General features: G+C 39.4%; 5 protein-coding genes across 7 annotated transcripts; 2 read left to right on the top strand and 3 right to left on the bottom strand.

The window, feature by feature from the left end:
• Positions 1-199: 199 nt before the first annotated feature.
• On the bottom strand, positions 200-2,339 carry LOC6639830 (nitric oxide-associated protein 1). The gene has a single exon (XM_002062785.3). The coding sequence runs from the start codon at positions 2,158-2,160 to the stop codon at positions 226-228; it is 1,935 nt and encodes a 644-aa protein (XP_002062821.1). The 5' UTR covers positions 2,161-2,339; the 3' UTR covers positions 200-225.
• A 142-nt stretch (positions 2,340-2,481) lies between these two features.
• Positions 2,482-4,808, top strand: LOC6639831. Its single transcript, XM_023181804.2, has 3 exons — positions 2,482-3,087; positions 3,161-3,481; positions 3,514-4,808. The coding sequence occupies exons 1-3, from the start codon at positions 2,831-2,833 to the stop codon at positions 4,478-4,480; spliced, it is 1,545 nt and encodes a 514-aa protein (XP_023037572.1). The 5' UTR covers positions 2,482-2,830; the 3' UTR covers positions 4,481-4,808.
• Positions 4,809-5,340: 532 nt separating this feature from the next.
• LOC6639833 (high mobility group protein 20A) lies at positions 5,341-6,827 on the top strand. The gene is made up of 2 exons (XM_002062788.4): positions 5,341-5,906; positions 5,971-6,827. Exons 1-2 carry the CDS (start codon positions 5,428-5,430, stop codon positions 6,653-6,655), a joined length of 1,164 nt encoding a protein of 387 aa, XP_002062824.1. The 5' UTR covers positions 5,341-5,427; the 3' UTR covers positions 6,656-6,827.
• On the bottom strand, positions 6,818-7,470 carry LOC6639834. Its single transcript, XM_002062789.4, has 2 exons — positions 7,235-7,470; positions 6,818-7,168 (listed from the first exon to the last, which is right to left on the bottom strand). The coding sequence occupies exons 1-2, from the start codon at positions 7,317-7,319 to the stop codon at positions 6,867-6,869; spliced, it is 387 nt and encodes a 128-aa protein (XP_002062825.1). The 5' UTR covers positions 7,320-7,470; the 3' UTR covers positions 6,818-6,866.
• A 214-nt stretch (positions 7,471-7,684) lies between these two features.
• On the bottom strand, positions 7,685-17,079 carry LOC6639835 (macoilin). 3 transcript variants are annotated; one of them, XM_002062790.4, is made up of 12 exons: positions 16,975-17,079; positions 14,271-14,777; positions 13,068-13,212; positions 12,869-12,995; positions 12,662-12,788; positions 11,830-12,596; positions 10,852-11,124; positions 10,682-10,789; positions 9,797-10,533; positions 9,541-9,733; positions 9,220-9,444; positions 7,685-9,156 (listed from the first exon to the last, which is right to left on the bottom strand). In XM_002062790.4, exons 2-12 carry the CDS (start codon positions 14,348-14,350, stop codon positions 8,930-8,932), a joined length of 3,009 nt encoding a protein of 1,002 aa, XP_002062826.3. In that variant the 5' UTR covers positions 14,351-14,777; positions 16,975-17,079; the 3' UTR covers positions 7,685-8,929. The 3 variants fall into 3 exon arrangements, with proteins under 3 accessions (XP_002062826.3, XP_023037601.1, XP_046865949.1); XM_023181833.2 differs by having other exon boundaries at positions 11,980-12,596; positions 16,975-17,078; XM_047009993.1 differs by lacking the exon at positions 16,975-17,079 and adding an exon at positions 16,895-16,963.
• Between the last annotated feature and the right edge of the window lie 63 nt (positions 17,080-17,142).

Raw genomic sequence — 17,142 nt, 5'->3', positions numbered from 1 at the left:
TTAAACCTTAATGAAAAACATACATATTTTAAATGGTGCGTTCTTTTTGATCACGAATGCAAGAGAGAAATGAAAGAATATATTTTGTTTTGGGTTTTTTTGTGTGAAATTAAATTTCGGTTCAATTACAGTTTGACGCACGATCAGTAGCGCTTTGCAACACTGTCAAATCGAAACCAGTTGGTCAACAATTTGAAAATAAACTTTTAAAACATTTCGATTTATTTATTTTTGAAACACAAACGGTTTTGATGTGTTATATGCTAGCGAGTAACGTATATGTTTGCCCACCAGACGATCGGCAAGAGGAACGAGAGCAGGTTTTCGCACATATACACCAGCGGCCAGTGGTGTCCAAGCTCGAAGAAGGCACTCTGAATTTGAGGGCATTAGTAGTCCAATCCAACCCGCCGAGCTTAAAGTAATATCACAACTAAGCTTTCCAACATTTCTCTCACTATTGGTAATTACAATATCAGTATCCTGACACTGTAGGCCGGGCCATCTTTTGATTCGTTCCGCGTCACCTGCGTCCTGTCCAGAAATAGGCAGACCCAAAAGCTCAGTTCCTAGATATCTTTGGTAAACCGTTTCCGCATGCGCGGTATCCACTATAAGCAGTGGCAGTTCCTCCGAAGCAAATACAATAACTTTTAAATATTCTAATTGTCTTTCGTCACTTAAACAATCCAAGAGATCAAAACGTGCTAGTCCACCTAGCATGAGACTCATATTTGGTCTCACACGAAATGCGCGAGGCCGTATCATCTTTTTTGGTTGAAGTAACGTTAGCTCCTCAGTGGTCAAAAGAGGAGTTAGTTGATCTGGCTGCATTACCCCGGGTGTATCGTAGACCCAACGTGCTTCCCGATATTCTGCCCGTCGTTCATTTAATGTTGTTACCGGCTTAACGCCAGATGACATGGCAAACACATCGTTGACCACATTTCTGCGATCAAACGTGCGTCCAACTACGGCCATTGGCTGGGCAGCTGAAGTGTTGCCTTTGCTTTCTTTGGCCTGATCCCGGCGCAGCTTCTCCATGGCCGCTCGCTGTCCCCGTTCGGAGAACAGGCGCTGAAAGCGTTGATAGACCCTTAGGTCAGATGGACGCAGGATGGGAAATCTTAGAAGTTTAAGTGTGGTACCTGGCCATGGACAAGTTGTTGCCTTGGCCACCAAATCGCTAGCCTCCGGACGGCAGTAGTCGGAATTAAGCAGAATGTTGAATAATGTACTTTTGCCCACATTCGTGCAGCCAAGAAGATAGACATCGCCCTTGTAGGCCCATATTTTGTGCAGTTGAGTGATGAGTTCCTCAATTCCGTAGCCTGTCTTGGCAGAGATTAAGCTAACATGTTTGATATTCATGCCTTGGCCACCTCCATGTTTAATGAATTCCTGCGTCAAGCAACTCCGTACATGATTCATATAGCTATTGGAGTCTCGCGGCAGAAGATCGACTTTATTGCCCACCAAAAAAACAGGACGTTTTGAACCCAAAACGCGCAACATGCCTGGCCAAATGGAGCTGGGGAAATCCAGTAAATCGACCAAAACAATTGCCAACGCAAATTTGTCTTGAATTCGAGAAATCGTATCCACATAAGAAGACGAAGGCACCTCCACATCCAGGGCCAGGTTATAATGTTTAAGAAAATGGCAACGTTTGCAAACAATCGTTCGCAACTCAGTCTCTGTGCGTCCTTTAAATATTTCACTTGGTATATAGCCCGGATACGAAGAGTTATGACAATGCAGGTGTGCGCCACATCCACTGCAAGGCACTGATGATGAAGCTATTGATTTATCCTCTGAACCATCTGGGGATTTGGCATTGCCCGCATAGAACTCGTAATCCTCGAGCCAGTTGGGGTTGGGCAATGATAAGCGGGAGGATGCACTTGAAGATGGTTTTTTTGGTATAAGCCCTGTTTCTACGACCGAACTGTAATGAATGTGCTCATAGTTCTTATACCGCTCTCTGGCAACTTGCCAGGCCCTTTGGCGCGAGCTAAGCTGTTCATGGGCCTCAGTATTGTGGCGTCGTACAGATCTTTGAGAATAATTGGAAAGCCGGCTATTTGATTCCAATTGAAAAATATCGACTTTACTGCCCACCAGAAAAGCCGGTCGTTTTGGGGCCAGTACTCGCAACATTTAACCAGGTTATTTAAATTGTGATTTAAAATAATGAATTGTGGACTCTTTATGTAGTTGCAGGTGCCGGACTCTGCGGCGTCCCCCACTTGTTACTTTCCCTATCTTCGCGCACTTCAGGTCCTCGCAATTTACAGATTTTTCTATTTTGTTTTGCTCGGTATTCGCAAACTGGTAGTGTGGGATTTTCCGATAGTATATCGATATGTATCGATATTCTAATATTATCGTAATCGTAATCGATAGCTGGCGATACACCAAAAAGAGCTGAGAATTAATCGATAGTGTCGATATGGATGAAACGAGGGAACTCCCAGCACTAACACCAACCAAATTCAGCCACGTCAGCTTTTCACAATTTTGAACCACGTAGAATTACAAAGTTTAAAGGAGAAATTGCGTGAGAAAAGCAAAGCAATAAGTTGGTCATGAAGCAGGCAAATATTGTAGAGCGATTAAGTAGCGCGAGACAGAAGATGCAGATGAAGGCACTAAACTAAAAACAAAAAATTATCACAATCAGATAAATATCAGAGGGCCGTGCGAACACAACACAACACAACACGGAATTAGTTTTTCCAACCTCTTGAAAAATCAATAATAATGCAATTTTAATTAACTTTTACTGGAACGGATTTTATTTAATCGAAAACGGAAATATTTTTACAACATGGCACCACCAGCAACAACAACAGCAAATTCGGTATTTGTTACATTGCCTAAACTTAGGCCTGGACCCGCCCCCGCAGTAGCTGCGCTACTAAAGAGTGGAGGTGGAGTCCCCTCGCCTACACATTCAAGTTCGGGATATGCGTCATCATCGTCGGTGATGGATGAAGATCAAATGGAGGTGGTGCAGGTGCAGGCACCCAAGGCCAAGAAACGTCGCCTGGACCACCTTACGTGGGAGGAGAAAGTCCAGAGAAAGTAAGTCAGAAGGAGGGATAAGAGGAGAAAGTTGTTTTTTTATATTTACTAATTGTTTGTGGTTACCTTACAGGAAGCTAAAGAACCGTGTGGCCGCACAAACATCACGTGACCGCAAAAAGGCTCGCATGGAGGAAATGGATTACGAAATCAAAGAATTAACAGACAAAACAGAAATATTGCAAAACAAATGCGAAAGTCTACAGGCCATCAACGAGGCGCTTCTATCAAAGAATCAAAAGCTTGATGCAGAGATGGAGCAAATGCGCCAGGAATTGGCCGAAATGAAGAAGCAGCAACAAGCCAAAGTCAACGCTAACAGCAACGGTATCAGCTCACCAGTCAGCTTAGGCGCTGAGGGCTGTGCGTCCACAAACCTTGGATCTGCAGCATCCAATTATAATGCTGACCCTCTGCCGCAGGGTTTAACACAACTGGTGGACACACAGTCGTCAGCGCGTTCGCTGATAGGGGAACTGAAACTGGAGTTGAAACGCACACGAACTATGGCCTCTCTGTGGAGGATTGTGGCTCTCTGCCTACTCTACAAGACATGCTTCTCGTCGACGACGAAGAGTTCGATGCCCGAAGGCTTGAAGAGCTGGCCGAAACTCTACTCGCAGAAGTCCTTGAAACAGACTCTCGAGCATGCGATGAAATTGCTCCCCAAGATGCAGGCAACCAAGAGCGATTGTCTAGATCAATGGTGGGGACCACAGCAAAGTGCCTGGAATCCAGCGGGCATAGAATTGATGGCTTAGAAAGCAAGGAAGTAAAAGCGATAAGCACACAGAGCATGACGAACATGCAAGTGTTAAATATAAATGGAAATGTAGAGCAGGCAGCAACGATAAAAGCGGAAATTGCCTCGTGCCCCAGCACTAGTACCACCCCCACCCCCCCAGATACAGTCTATGGCACATATGATGCCAAAACAAATTCCATTACAATTGTTATGGATGGTGATGCAGTGCCCGTTAACGAGGCCGTTGAGGAGATTTACTGTGAGGGTATTACCGCTGTCGAAGACGACATGGATGATGAGGACACTGTTATGATGATGAAATGTGCTCCGCCAGCGACATCGCCCTCACAGGTCTATCTCAATGTTATGAATGCCACACCAGATACAGACGATGATGATTCAGATATTGAGAATACTTTTGATAATATACCAGATTTTCTTTGCCCGTCGCGTACGATTAAAGCAATTTCGCCACTGGCCAGATCACCGGCAATGTCTCTCAACTCACATTCGGCCATTTCAGATCATGGCTATGAGTCGATAATGGGCTCACCCACATCACACAGAGCGGATCTGACTTTGCCGACAGCCGATGAGGACTTTCCATGGCAAAGTGGTTTTGATGAACTGTTTCCCAGTTTAATTTAAATTCGATTTTATTTTTCAAATTGAAAATAGGTATACATTCTCTATCTCTCTTTATATATATCTGTAATTATTGTTAAGTTTTGTATAGAATTTGTATTGTCATAAAAGGCTTTTCTATATTTATATATCACATATATATGTATGGATACGAATTGATATTTAATCACACTGAGCTAAGCTTGTATTTAAGATTACCATTTATATTTAACACTTGTCTGTAATTATTCACTGTGCTCAAAAAACAAAACAAAAAAAAAGTTATCGGTAAATGAGAAAAAAAAACATTCTAAAAAAAGAATATAATTCAAATATATTCAAAAACACCCAATATCAAATTGTCCTTATTCAACTGAAATATCAGGCCATAAAAGTGGTGTCACTTGGGAAATACTGCAAATCGCAAAAAATGGCGTGACTTACAAACAGATAAGATTATGAAATCATTTATAAACATGGGCAGATGACGCATTAACTTAAACAGCTTAGGGAGGGATGTAAAGATGTCCAAATGGGAATAAAATCCAACGCAATTTTTTATCTTGGTTGAAAAATATACGTTTGACAACAAAAAAAACAAAAAGCCGCTCTAAATCCAAAACAATTAAAATGTTAAAAGATATATAGAAAACGTAATTTTATCAAGCCGTCTGATGTTTCTCTTTAAAATTATATTTCTTACCTGAATCTCATATCCGCACAATTTTTGGCGCGTTGTATTTAAACTAGCCGAACATAATTTTTTTTTTATAGGAACAATCCCAAAAGTATGCAATGTCCTAAAATACCAAAAAAAAAATATTAACAGCAAATGGGATTCGATAGTTTCGATAAGTTCGATAGATTCGATAGAAAAACTAGATAGACAGATTGACAAAAACAAATTATTTATTTAATCACGGTTTCAAAATTTAAACAAAATTTAACTAATTGGTTTTCAGCTTAGAGCCATGGCCGAGCCTGTGGAATTGGTCAAAGATAAGGACGAAGTTGCTCCTTCTGCAACGGACCGAGCCGAAGATGATCTGGCGAAAAGTAATGTTCCGGTTTTGAAGTCACCCTCGCTGGATACCACTGCAGAGACTACTGAGTCTGCCCCTAATGATGTGGATGTGGACGAAAACGATAAGAAGACAAGTGCCTCGGGAGCTGGAAAGGGTAAAAAAGGAGCCAAAGGACGTCGCTCTGACACTGATTTGGATACCAAGCTAAAAAAGCTTACCCAGCGACGAATCAATGTAGCTGGAGCCCCAAAGATGCCCCTAAATGGTTATGTTCGCTTTATGAATGATCGTCGTGAACAACTAAGGAAAGAGCAACCTCAGCGAACAGCACTAGAGCATACCAAGATCATTGGTGAGGAATGGCATCAACTAACCGAAGAGAAGAAGGCACCGTACATGGAAGCAGCTGCCAAGGATAAAGCCATGTTAATATAAATCAAAGACCCGTGGTCAAATATGGTTTTGAATTTCATTTATTTTTATTTTTAGATATCAAGAGCAGCTTCAAATGTTCTTTAAGGAACACCCCGAAATTGTGGCCAAAGAGCTGGTCAAGGCAAAGAAGGCCAACAAAGTGGAAACCACAAAATCCTCCAAAGGTGATCTGAAAATGAAAAAACAAACCAAATCAGGAGCCAACAAAAGGCCAAGTGAGCCAGATCCCGACGACATACCCTTGGCACAAGTAAAACGTCGTTCACCGACACCACCGCCGCCACCACCACCGCCAGCACAGTCATCGGTTCTGGTTCCAAGATCTTTTCCAGCTGGCGAAATACCCATCTATACCAACGAGTTCCTCGAGCACAATCGCAGCACAGAAAATGAGCTGCGTTTGCTGCGTAAAACTAAAACAGATCTTGAACAACAAAACGCCGTACTGGAGCAGCATGTAGATAATACAAAGGCGGGATATGCTAAGGTCATGTCCGAGGTAAAGGAGCTAAAGGAGGAGAATCAACGTTTGGATGCATATTTGAAGAGTTTGCGCGCTAAATTGGCCATGGCCTTGAGTATTCCTGGTATGCCGGCACTGGAACCTGATGGTGTAAATGTCGATAATGTCGATAAATATATGCAACATTTAGCCAGTCTTACTACACAATCTTCAAGCAGTTGTATATTGCTAAAGGTGAGGGAAGCTCTACGTAAATTGGATTTCATTAAACAATAAGACACACATGAGCACGCAGGATTCAGGAGTAAAGACTGTACAGTATTTTAATTAAGCACATAACTAGTTAGAATTTTAGCTCTTGTATGTTTCGTGTAACTCAAAATATATTCGCCAACTGTCCCTTAAAAAACGCAAAATCATGTCAATAAAAACAACTAGTCCGGACAAATTTCTTATATGTGATAGTAAATATATAAACTTGGATCATTTAATTCAAAGGGCGCTCCTCTTCAGATCCATCAAAGCTGTCATAGCTGCGAGTTGTGTTATTGCCCAGACTGCGATAGGAACGTAGGCGTGGGCTGCGTCCAAAAGGCCGTGGATTGGGTGACATGACATTGGTGGTTAAAGCACATCCATCCGAAATACCGCTTAAAGGTCGGCGACGACGTTGCCAAAAATTGCGTAGAGTATAGAACGCACCAATAAGCATGGGCAAAATCAGCACAGGATGGCATACCAAACGCAATCCGAACAAAAAACAAGTCATCATGAAGTGAATTGAAGCCTCTGTGTAGAATTGGGCAGGTCTATTATGAATGGATGAAAGGATAATACATATATTTGATATCTTACCTTCGATTTTCCAAACCGCTGCCACTATATTATATGTGGCACTTGACATGGAGGACAGCACCACATAGAGCACATCAAAGAACATTTTGAAATGCTGCAGGAATTACCCGAATCTTTTTTTAAATGAATTATTTGTTGTTTTTTTTTGTTATCCAATTGGTTTCTCTACTATTTTTCGTTTTGTGTGACTGACTGTATTGAACGTTGACGCAAGATGCCCAAGCTCCTATTGGAAACCCAAAGCAAATAATTTGACAGTCTATGAAATGAATATATGTTCTCGATAAATATCATATTTGGCATGTGAACTCACGTCCTGTCAAAAACGCAGTAATAATGTGCTTGTCATTATTAATAGCCGAAATAGACGTAAATTTAGGAAAAACCAAAATATAAAACACAAATTAAATAAACCAAGAATAAAATAAATAAAATAAGAATACAGAATAATATGTTCTAGCTTAACGTAGCGGAAAGCTTGTTATTTTTACTTTTTTTTTTATTATTATACTTATTATTATTAAACAAAATAGTCGATCGACGTTTCACTTTTCGTTCGCAATTAAACTTAAGCGTTGGTTTTTCAATTAGTTCTTGTTTTTGTTTTCTTTTTTCTTAGGAACACCAAAATTATTAAACAAAAAATAAATTAAAACTTAAAAAGAGAATAATTGTATGAACTGTTTCTCGTTTTTGTTTTCAAATTAAGAAGAAATAATAGTAGTTAATTCTAAATTAAACCATACAATTTAAGGTTGTGTGTGTGTGTGTATGTATGTGGTGTGTGTTTTTTTTTAATAACAAAAAATAATTTAATGAGATAATATAAATCAAGGGAGCAGACTTCATTAATATATAAATTCCTTGGCGAAAATGGAGGATGACACCCTTTTGACATCCCCACACTATTATGGACCAAGGGCCATCATCACTTAGGGCTGGTCCAGCAACTTCTCTCACAGCGTTTCGGTAAATAAAATATATAGTATATAATATATCGTATCATAAAGGTTGATTCGTTAGGTGGTAGTAGTAGTAGTTGGTCAGGATTTGCATCATCAGTTTATACAAAATACAAATTTCCTTTTTTTTTTTTCGTTTTTGTGTTATTATTCTTAGAAATTCATTCAAATCAGTATTCTTTGTTAAAGTAAAAGGACTCGTTTCTTGGAGAGGGAAGGAAGATTGAGAATGTGGGGACATAGATTGAGAATGTGTGTATGTCTGAGTTTTAATGAATCTCAATGTTTTGTTTTACAATTTCTTAATGTGGTGGGTGTCTGAGTGGTTGTTTTTGTTTTGTGTATGACTGTGACTATTTTTGGTATTGCAATTTCTTAATGTTGGTGGAATGCCAAATTGTTGGATTGAAGTAAAAAGAAAACTGGTTAATCATCTGCTTTTTAGTCAGTGTACTCTTAAATGAGCGGTATGTTTATGTGTGGTGATTGTAGGAGTGTAGGTGTGTGTGTGTGTGTGTGTCGGTGTGTGGAAAGAAAACTGCTTATGCTTATTACGGACATTCAGATAGGCAAACGACTTCGATCCTTTGAAACTCCTGATCCTGGCTTATCATCTGTTCATTTGCTTTTTATTCTCATCATATAAAGTATAATAATCTCATCAAACTTGCCGTCTCAGATGCAAATGTGAGGACGACGACTGTTGCTGCTGCTGCGGCTGTTGCTGCTGGCGTCAGGCATCCGTGCCATTGGGATTCATCCCAACCGGCGAGACAACCATCATGTTACCGGCCTTGGGCGTGTAAACACTGGCATTAGGATCTAAAGTGGAGACACCACCATTAACATTTGCAGCAGCCACCTGGAGAGCAGCTGCTACACTCACTGGCACCATTTGTTGCTGCTGTTGCTGGGATACGGGCACCTGATGCTGCTGTTGATGCAAAGACATGCCGCCGCCTAGAATATTAAGAGAACACTCAATGAATTATCAACTAATTGCAATCAAATGCTGCTACTTACTAAACTGAATACTTGAAACTGAGTTGTTGTCTTGTCCTGCAGCACTGAGGCTAAGCAACGGCGATGCGGGACCGGGTCCTGATTGCAATGGAGGCGTGTCATTCATGCGCAACATGCTACTAGCTGAACCGGTGTTCATGCACATGCTGTCGGGCATTACAGCCAACAATTGGGCAATTTTGGCCTTGAGATCAATGACCTCATCCTCCTTAGAGCGGCGATTACCTTAAAAAAAGAAAAAGAAAAATATTTTTGATTACTCAGGCACAAGATACAATTTTGAAAGTCTTTAGGAAATTTTTCCCGCAGAGGTTTATTTACAGTCGGATATTTCCAGTTGTCGCTTAGCTGCTCCGAGAGCCGAGAACAAGTCCAGCTTAACTCTCGTCTCTGCGGATAGATTTTTCTCCAATATTTTATTCTTATCCTGCATTGTGGCAAGGGCATTCATTAGCAATTCGGTGTCCGATTGTGACGCTTCACGATTACGCATCTCTGATTCCAGCATATGATACTGAAAAAAGATCGAAAAGGGTTCTGAAATTGCAAATTCTTATTGATTCCTTCAAATTATTACCTCTTGCTCGAACTTTCGACCATGGTCCACGGCCAGTTGCTTAGCCTCTTCCGTTTGCTTTAGTTCTTGCCGCAAACGTTTTAGTTCCTCATCCATTTGTTGGCGTCTCTGCTTGCACTGGGCACTGCATTCAGGACGAGCGGCCTTCTCTTCAGCTGCCTTGCGTGCCTTTTTCTCATTAGCCAATTGTGCATCGAGCGATTGTTTTTGTCTTCGCTCCTCATGCAGTCGTCTCTCCACGGATTGCAAGCAAAGCATATCCGTATGTCGGGTATTTGTTTGCTCTTGGACACGTTTCTCAAGCTCATCGCATTCCTTTTGCTTGGCCTGGAGTAGTGATTTGCTTGTTAGATTAACATCTAACTTTTGACGCAACTCGTTTTCGATCTGTTTCATATGACTGATCTCGGCACGATATTTTTTCACGTCGGCTTCCAGTTTGAGGCATGTTTCACAGATTTTCGATACCACTTTGCTGGCTAATTGTGAGATGATGGCATTCTTGCTATTATTATTATTATTAGTATTGGAGGTGGAGTTGCTAGAGGATGTTGTCGAGCTGGCTGAAGAAGATACTGAGCTGGCATCGTTATTATTATTGTTGTTTGTATTGCTATTGTTATTGTTGTTACTACTGTTGCTCGATGATTGCTCTTTGTCCTTTTGTTGTTGTTGTTGTTGTTGATGCTGCTGCTGCTGACTATTATGATTGTCCTTTTTGCCGCGATTCCGACGACCTAGAGTAGAAAGTAAAATGAATACACATTAGCTATAAATTCATTTAACACAGCAAAAGAACGTGAAACCTTTAGCTTATTTAAATCGTTGAAGTCTAAGTTAATGGAAAGCCAATATATCGAAATACCTTAAAGTAATTGAACTCACTCTTTGTAGCCTTTTCCACTACTTGTGGAGTTGGCTCTGGAGCAGATGTTTCCTCTGGATCAATTTGCACAACATTGCCATTGGATACCGAACTGGAAGCCTTTTTCTCTGCATGGAAATAAAGAACAATAGATTTCACAATATCACGTATGTTCAATGCATGGACTTACCCTGCTTATCCTTTGCACCTTGTTGTTGATGCTGTTGTTGTGGATAGTTGCTATTGCTACAATCCCAGTCTGACTTCTCCTTATCTTTATCCTTACTGTTACTGGTTGTGGCTGCTGACGTTGTGGCGGATCCTGTATTGGTATCTACCTGGTGATAGTTACTATTATTTTTATTATTATCCGCCTCAGCGCTGCTGCCTTTATTCCGATGTTTTTCCTTGTCCATACTACGGCGATGATTTCTGGAACCACCGCCTCCAGCATGTCCATTGGCTGTAAATAAACACAGATAATTATGTATACTTCTTATGGACACAACTTTAAAGCACATAAAATCGTAAAAAGGGTAAGACTAGTAGCGGGTAATATGATCATGATTAATGCCTTTATTTGTGTGTAAGTGTGTTTGTTGTGCAGGTGTGCGGTATGAAAAGTTTTATGCTGACGATAATTAGTAAGTCTCCAGCATCTCTTGGATTAAAAGATTGCAAATGAATTACGCTCGCTTTATCACATATTTCTGTTTCTCGAATGAAAACAACGCCCAATGAAAGTCATAATTCTTAGTTAAATGTGATGATTCTAGTCAAATTCTACATTTTTCATCTGCCCAAAAATATTTATCATATATATTTTATTTTATATTTTAAGTGTTTCTCTGCTTTGAGATGTTTTTAGAGGTTTTACAAACCAATGAATAACCAAAATTGCAATTGATTTAGAACAATTTTAAATAGCTCTTTAAATAAAATTGTATAAAAAAGTCTGAAATTAATTTCGTTTTGAAATTGTAAACAAGTCCTGACTATATTTCTTTTATTTTTTTATGAAGACAACGAGGATCGAAAACTTCTTAATAGTTTGGACTTTGAGGCGACCTTCATTTTATGTGAATTTGTTGTTAAATACTGAATTGTTAGTAATAATTTATCCATAATTCGAGTAAGTTAAGGAAAGCAGCATAAAACATTATTTTACCACCACAACAACCACCAACAAAACCACCATCAATATCGCCAATGCCAAGTGGTCCAAGTGGTGAACCACAGGCGGAAAGTAGTAGAGTAGAAATAGATGAACGGTAGACTTTGGCAAATCCTGTTGAATAATTTGAAGTTAATGTGGCACCTGTTGTTGTTGCTGATGCTGTTGCTGCCGCTGCTGCTGCTGCTGCTGTCGACTGTTGATGCTTCGCTGAAGACGAGGACGATGGCGTACCCGCTGCTGCAGTAGTGGTATGATTTGTGTCATTTGTAGCATTATCCTTGATATTGTTATTGTTATTACTACTGCTGTTGCTCTGTTGCTGTTGCTGATGATGATGATGATGCTGATGATGATGAGTACTATTGCTCGTCGTGCTATTGGCGCCGGCGCCGCCGCTGCTGCTGCTGTTAAGATGATGCTCATGATGATTTTGTGCTGTGACTAAAATGCCATTTGCCTGTCCAACTACTGATGATGAAGAGGTTAATGCTGCGGCGGCGGCGACTCCTATAGTAGCCGAACCATTGGCCATCGCCACTGTGGAAGAGTTGGCATTGGCATTGGTAGTGGCGGCAGTTGTTGTCGTCGACGTCGTCGCGGCAGTCTCATCGCTGGCCTCCTCAGCGGGCAGAGCCTGCTGCAGTAATTGCATATAAAATTCATTCTCTTTAGCCACTTCACGTTGCTTGCGCTGACGCATACGGTAGCCCACGTAGCTTTTAAAGCCAAATCCAAGCGTGACAACCGGATACCCAATGCTAGAACAAGACGTATATTATTACACTGCATGTTTGCAATATCGAGCTCTCTATTCTTAACTTACCAATGCGCAGCGAAGGGCCGACAAAGATCCAAATGCGGCATATGGCGACTATCTTTCCATCGTATGCCCACCTCAAGGTAGACAAATAACATCCACAGAATTATGGTTGGCAAACAAATGCCCTTATCTATAAAAAAAAATACAAAGAGTAGAGATATGTTAAGGCACAAATTAAACCAGAACAAGAGTCATTCATATTGTACTTACCTGTATGCCACACATACTGCACCCAGACATATGTGCTGGCCAAAAAGAGTAGCCAGTGAACTGGTATGAAAAATAGACACACCAAATCCGATGTAATCGCTATGCACACGAAAAGTACGGAGAATGCCTGCAAAAAGGATTTCGTGTTTGGTTTTTATCATTGTTAACGCGTTTGTATTTTTATTAATTTCTGACTTACCAGGCCCTTGTATTTGAAAGAATCGTGCACAGAGCGTAATAACAGCCAAAATGGCCATAAGAACTCGAAGCGGAACATAAACATAAAATCAGCAACCATCACTATGGCCCATAGAATTAGAAATTTCATATATAAAACCGTTGTGCTGCAACAGGGAATGAGAACAACATTAGGCAATGCATCATGGTGGCGTATACTTAATTTAACCATAGAAAGAAAAAAAAGTCCCAAACATATTAAAAAAAAAAACCTAAATAAATCGAGTAGTGATGAGAAATTTTGGATGCCATCCATAAAGAAGTTGCGTTGAGAGTTGATCGGCGTATAGGGGGACCAAATTTAGGTTTTCAATATCTTACAAATTCTAAATATCTGTAATTTGGTTCCCTTACAGAGCTCGATTCGGGTTAAAAAAGGGTCCCCCGTTGCTACGCCACTGATTAAACTTTTTACGAATTAAAATTGTTTTTTTATTTACATAAAATTGTTTTCTTTAATTGCAAACAATCTATTTATCAAGGGACCAATTTGATTTTGGATTTACCATGAAAATATGATTAAATTATCGTTGTTTAATTGTATAGCGAAGTTTAGTGTTATAATTTCCTATAAGGATTGGAAGAGTTGTGTCAACTCTTCGTGAATATGTACATATGGATGTATATAAAATATTAATATTTTAGCGAGAAATTGAGAAATCTGTGTAATAAAAATTCTTTTGCGCCAAGTCAATTATTGAATGCTGTTAATTAAAATGGGTAATTTTGATACACAAATCTAGTTGACAATTTCCCTTTTGTCATTAAAGAAATCAAATTGTCAACAAAATATCAGTAAATGCCAAAAACCGATCCTAAAAGGCATAAGTGGATTGGCCTTCGCGCTCATCAATCACTCAATAAAACTGTCAAACGAGATTAGCAGCCAGGGAGAACGAGAGAGAGAGAGAGAGTGCCAAAAATTCAAAACAAGTAGCGTCCAAATAAATTCATGTATAACATCATCATCATAAAGCAACAACAAATAAAACCCACCAAATTAAAAAGTAAACAAACATATAAATAATAAATAAAAAAAATAGAAACAACAAGTCTTGTTTGCTTTTGACGCCTCATATAAGAAAAAAAATATACAATTAAAACAGACCAAAGAGAGAATATTTGCTATGTTAATCATACTATTAATTTCTCTTATTCTTCTCACCTGCCGTACATGCCCTCTGTAATTTTGTTGCGTTTCATTGGTCGACGCAGTTTACCGTAATCTGCATTGCGTCGCTTCATTTTCTCGTGTTTTGTTGTGGTTTTTTTGTTATTTGAAAATTCAAATTGATTTTACACCTTTTATTTTTATTTTGCCCTTTTAAATCTTTTGTTCGCTTTCGGATGCACTTCTTATAATTTTCGGAAATTAATTGTTTTTTTTTTGCCTTAGCTTTTTGCACACACAAATTCTTGTTATTCACTTATTATATTCACTTAATTATTAGATTTTTGCTGCTGACTCGGATGATGCGGTGAATAAGGCATCGATATCGACGACGACGTAGTTGCTGCTGCCGACACGAAGGCATTTCTCATCCCCCAACATCTCATGCGTAATGCCAAATACAATTTATATATGTATGTATTTGTGTATATCTTTAATTCCTTTTGCTTTGCGTTGACCTCCTGCTGAGCCGGCTTGTTCGTGTTCACTTATTTTCTTACACTGGGGGGAATAAAAAAGCGTGAGAAAGTGATACAAAGACAGAGTCATATTGGAGCGTGTGTGTGTGTGGAGTCTCTTACGATCTTGATGTGATCAAGTTAGGTAAAAACTAATCTTTCTTTTTGCCTTTCAATATTTATATTATTGGCGGCATCGCATCTGTAAAATATCTTCAATTTAGAGTATTTTGTCCTCTTCAAAACCTATAAATACACATGTACATATGTACATACGTACATACATATGTACATATGTGCATATATTGAAACTAATCAACGCAGCTATTTTTAAATCCTGTTATTTTCTTTTTTGCACTTTCGCTTTGTTGCAATTTCTTGTCCCTGTGTAAGTGTGTGTGTGTGTGTCTGTGTGTGGGCGTACTAAAAATGCGGTCAATTGTATTTAATGTACAACAAATAAACAAAATTTAACACTTTCAAGCAAATCAGCAGGAAAAAGAGAGAAGAGAAAAGGATATTATAGACCTTTTCGTTCTTACAATGTTACATTATGCTGAGGGGAATATTTGACATTCAACTTGTAAAATATAATTCCAATTTTCTTTTTCTTTTACAAATGCATTTTCTCAAAATAAACAATGCCCCGAGAAACGTCAAGGAAAATATTATTTGTTGCCAAAGAAATGTGCATTTTCTAAACATCTGGGAGTAGTGGTGGGTGATAGTGTGTTTCGGTGGAGAGTGCAAACATTTCCACAGAGAGGCTAACATTAAACGGTACTTATTACGTTTGATGACAATTCAAGGAAAATCCAGGAGATTGGTAAAGAAGTTGATGTACGTAGGCGTAGCAGGCAAAACACACACACACACACACACACACACACACACACACACACAGATATGATGAACAACCGTGTATAAGCAAGAACAGACAAGTGCACGCTTCTCAACATGTGTGGATGCTGCCTGCTGGATAAATGGATACCCGGTGGTTAAGTGTATTTAAAGTGGAACGTGGAACATCATCATTATCGTCATCAACACTATGGACTCTATACTGCGACTGCGCTGTACTAAACAACTCAATCGGAAGCGGAACTATGCAGATTTAACGGAAACATCACACAGCAGCAGCATCAGCACAATCCCAATCCCAATCCGAATCTGTATGTGTGCATGTGTATGTATACGGGTTGAAAAACTGTTTATAAATAGCATCCAAAAGTGGAGCGCCACGCAGGAAGAAGCTCAGCTTATTGATGGTTGTCTGGGAAGGTGTAGGATATGGGGTGGGGTGAGGATATGGGTATGCTGATGAGGCTTGTTGCTTAATTATCCTTGCTGAATGTCTGTGTGGGCGCCATTTTGTTGCAAAATTTTAAAGATGTCACTGTTTGTGTGCATTTTGTTACCCGCCGGCTGCATTTCGTCGAAAATTGGATGGTTTTTGAGGTGCTTGCAAGTGACCTCAAGCCAATTTTGCAACTTCTTGTAGTAATGTCGCTTCTTTATTGTTGGTATTCAAATATATTCCAACAAGAGGATCATTAGGCAATTTTCTTTTTACGCGATTTAAACTTTTCCAATTGCATCAAAATTATCTAAAAACACACTAACACACACAGTAACTAACACATACCCAAAACGTATTTTTGTATGGTCTACGGAAAAATAGCTGGATTTGAGAATTTTTCGATTTTTTAAATCTTTGACGGAATTTATTTAAAGGTATCCAATTGTGATTTAATGATAGCAACTTTATTGTTCTAAACACCGTACGTCATAATTGGAAAGATTCTTAAAAGAGGGGGGTTGGTGGGACAACATTACAAAAGCGGGGGCGGGAACACAGACAGCATCCACATAGAGAGAGCAAGAGAGAGTAAGCCAGGAAACGAAATAAGGATGCCTTCTTGTCTCTGCGCTGCTGCAAACGTCGACAGCGATTACGTTTACTCTTTCTATATATGAAGGGCAGCGGGGGGTAAATGGAAATTGTGCTGCTACTGCTGCTGCTGTTTTGTTGGCGGCTAGGTATATTTTTTCACACTCCTCACATACACATCCACATCCACAAATATATATATAATACATGTATATATATATATACACTCTTTTGATACACTTATACACAAATATATGGCAATTGCGCACGTTTCTGGCTTTTCTTGACAATTCGATGCTTGCTTTGCTTTAAGCTATAAACAATTTCGTTTGTGATCAATTTAACCCACACTCTTTACACGATTTTCCCGAGAAATTATGCACTATGGATTTTTTGATACAATTTTGCACATTATTTCTCCCAACTGCGCGTGTATATGAATGTTCGTATGTATGAGAGCGAGTGAATTTACACTGTTATCGACTAGTCGATTGTTTACAATGTTTTTTATATCGAT

Source organism: Drosophila willistoni, assembly GCF_018902025.1.
Source record: "Drosophila willistoni isolate 14030-0811.24 chromosome 2L unlocalized genomic scaffold, UCI_dwil_1.1 Seg196, whole genome shotgun sequence".
In the NCBI taxonomy this organism is placed as follows: Eukaryota; Metazoa; Arthropoda; class Insecta; order Diptera; family Drosophilidae; genus Drosophila; species Drosophila willistoni.
This window is presented reverse-complemented; position numbering and strand designations above follow the sequence as displayed.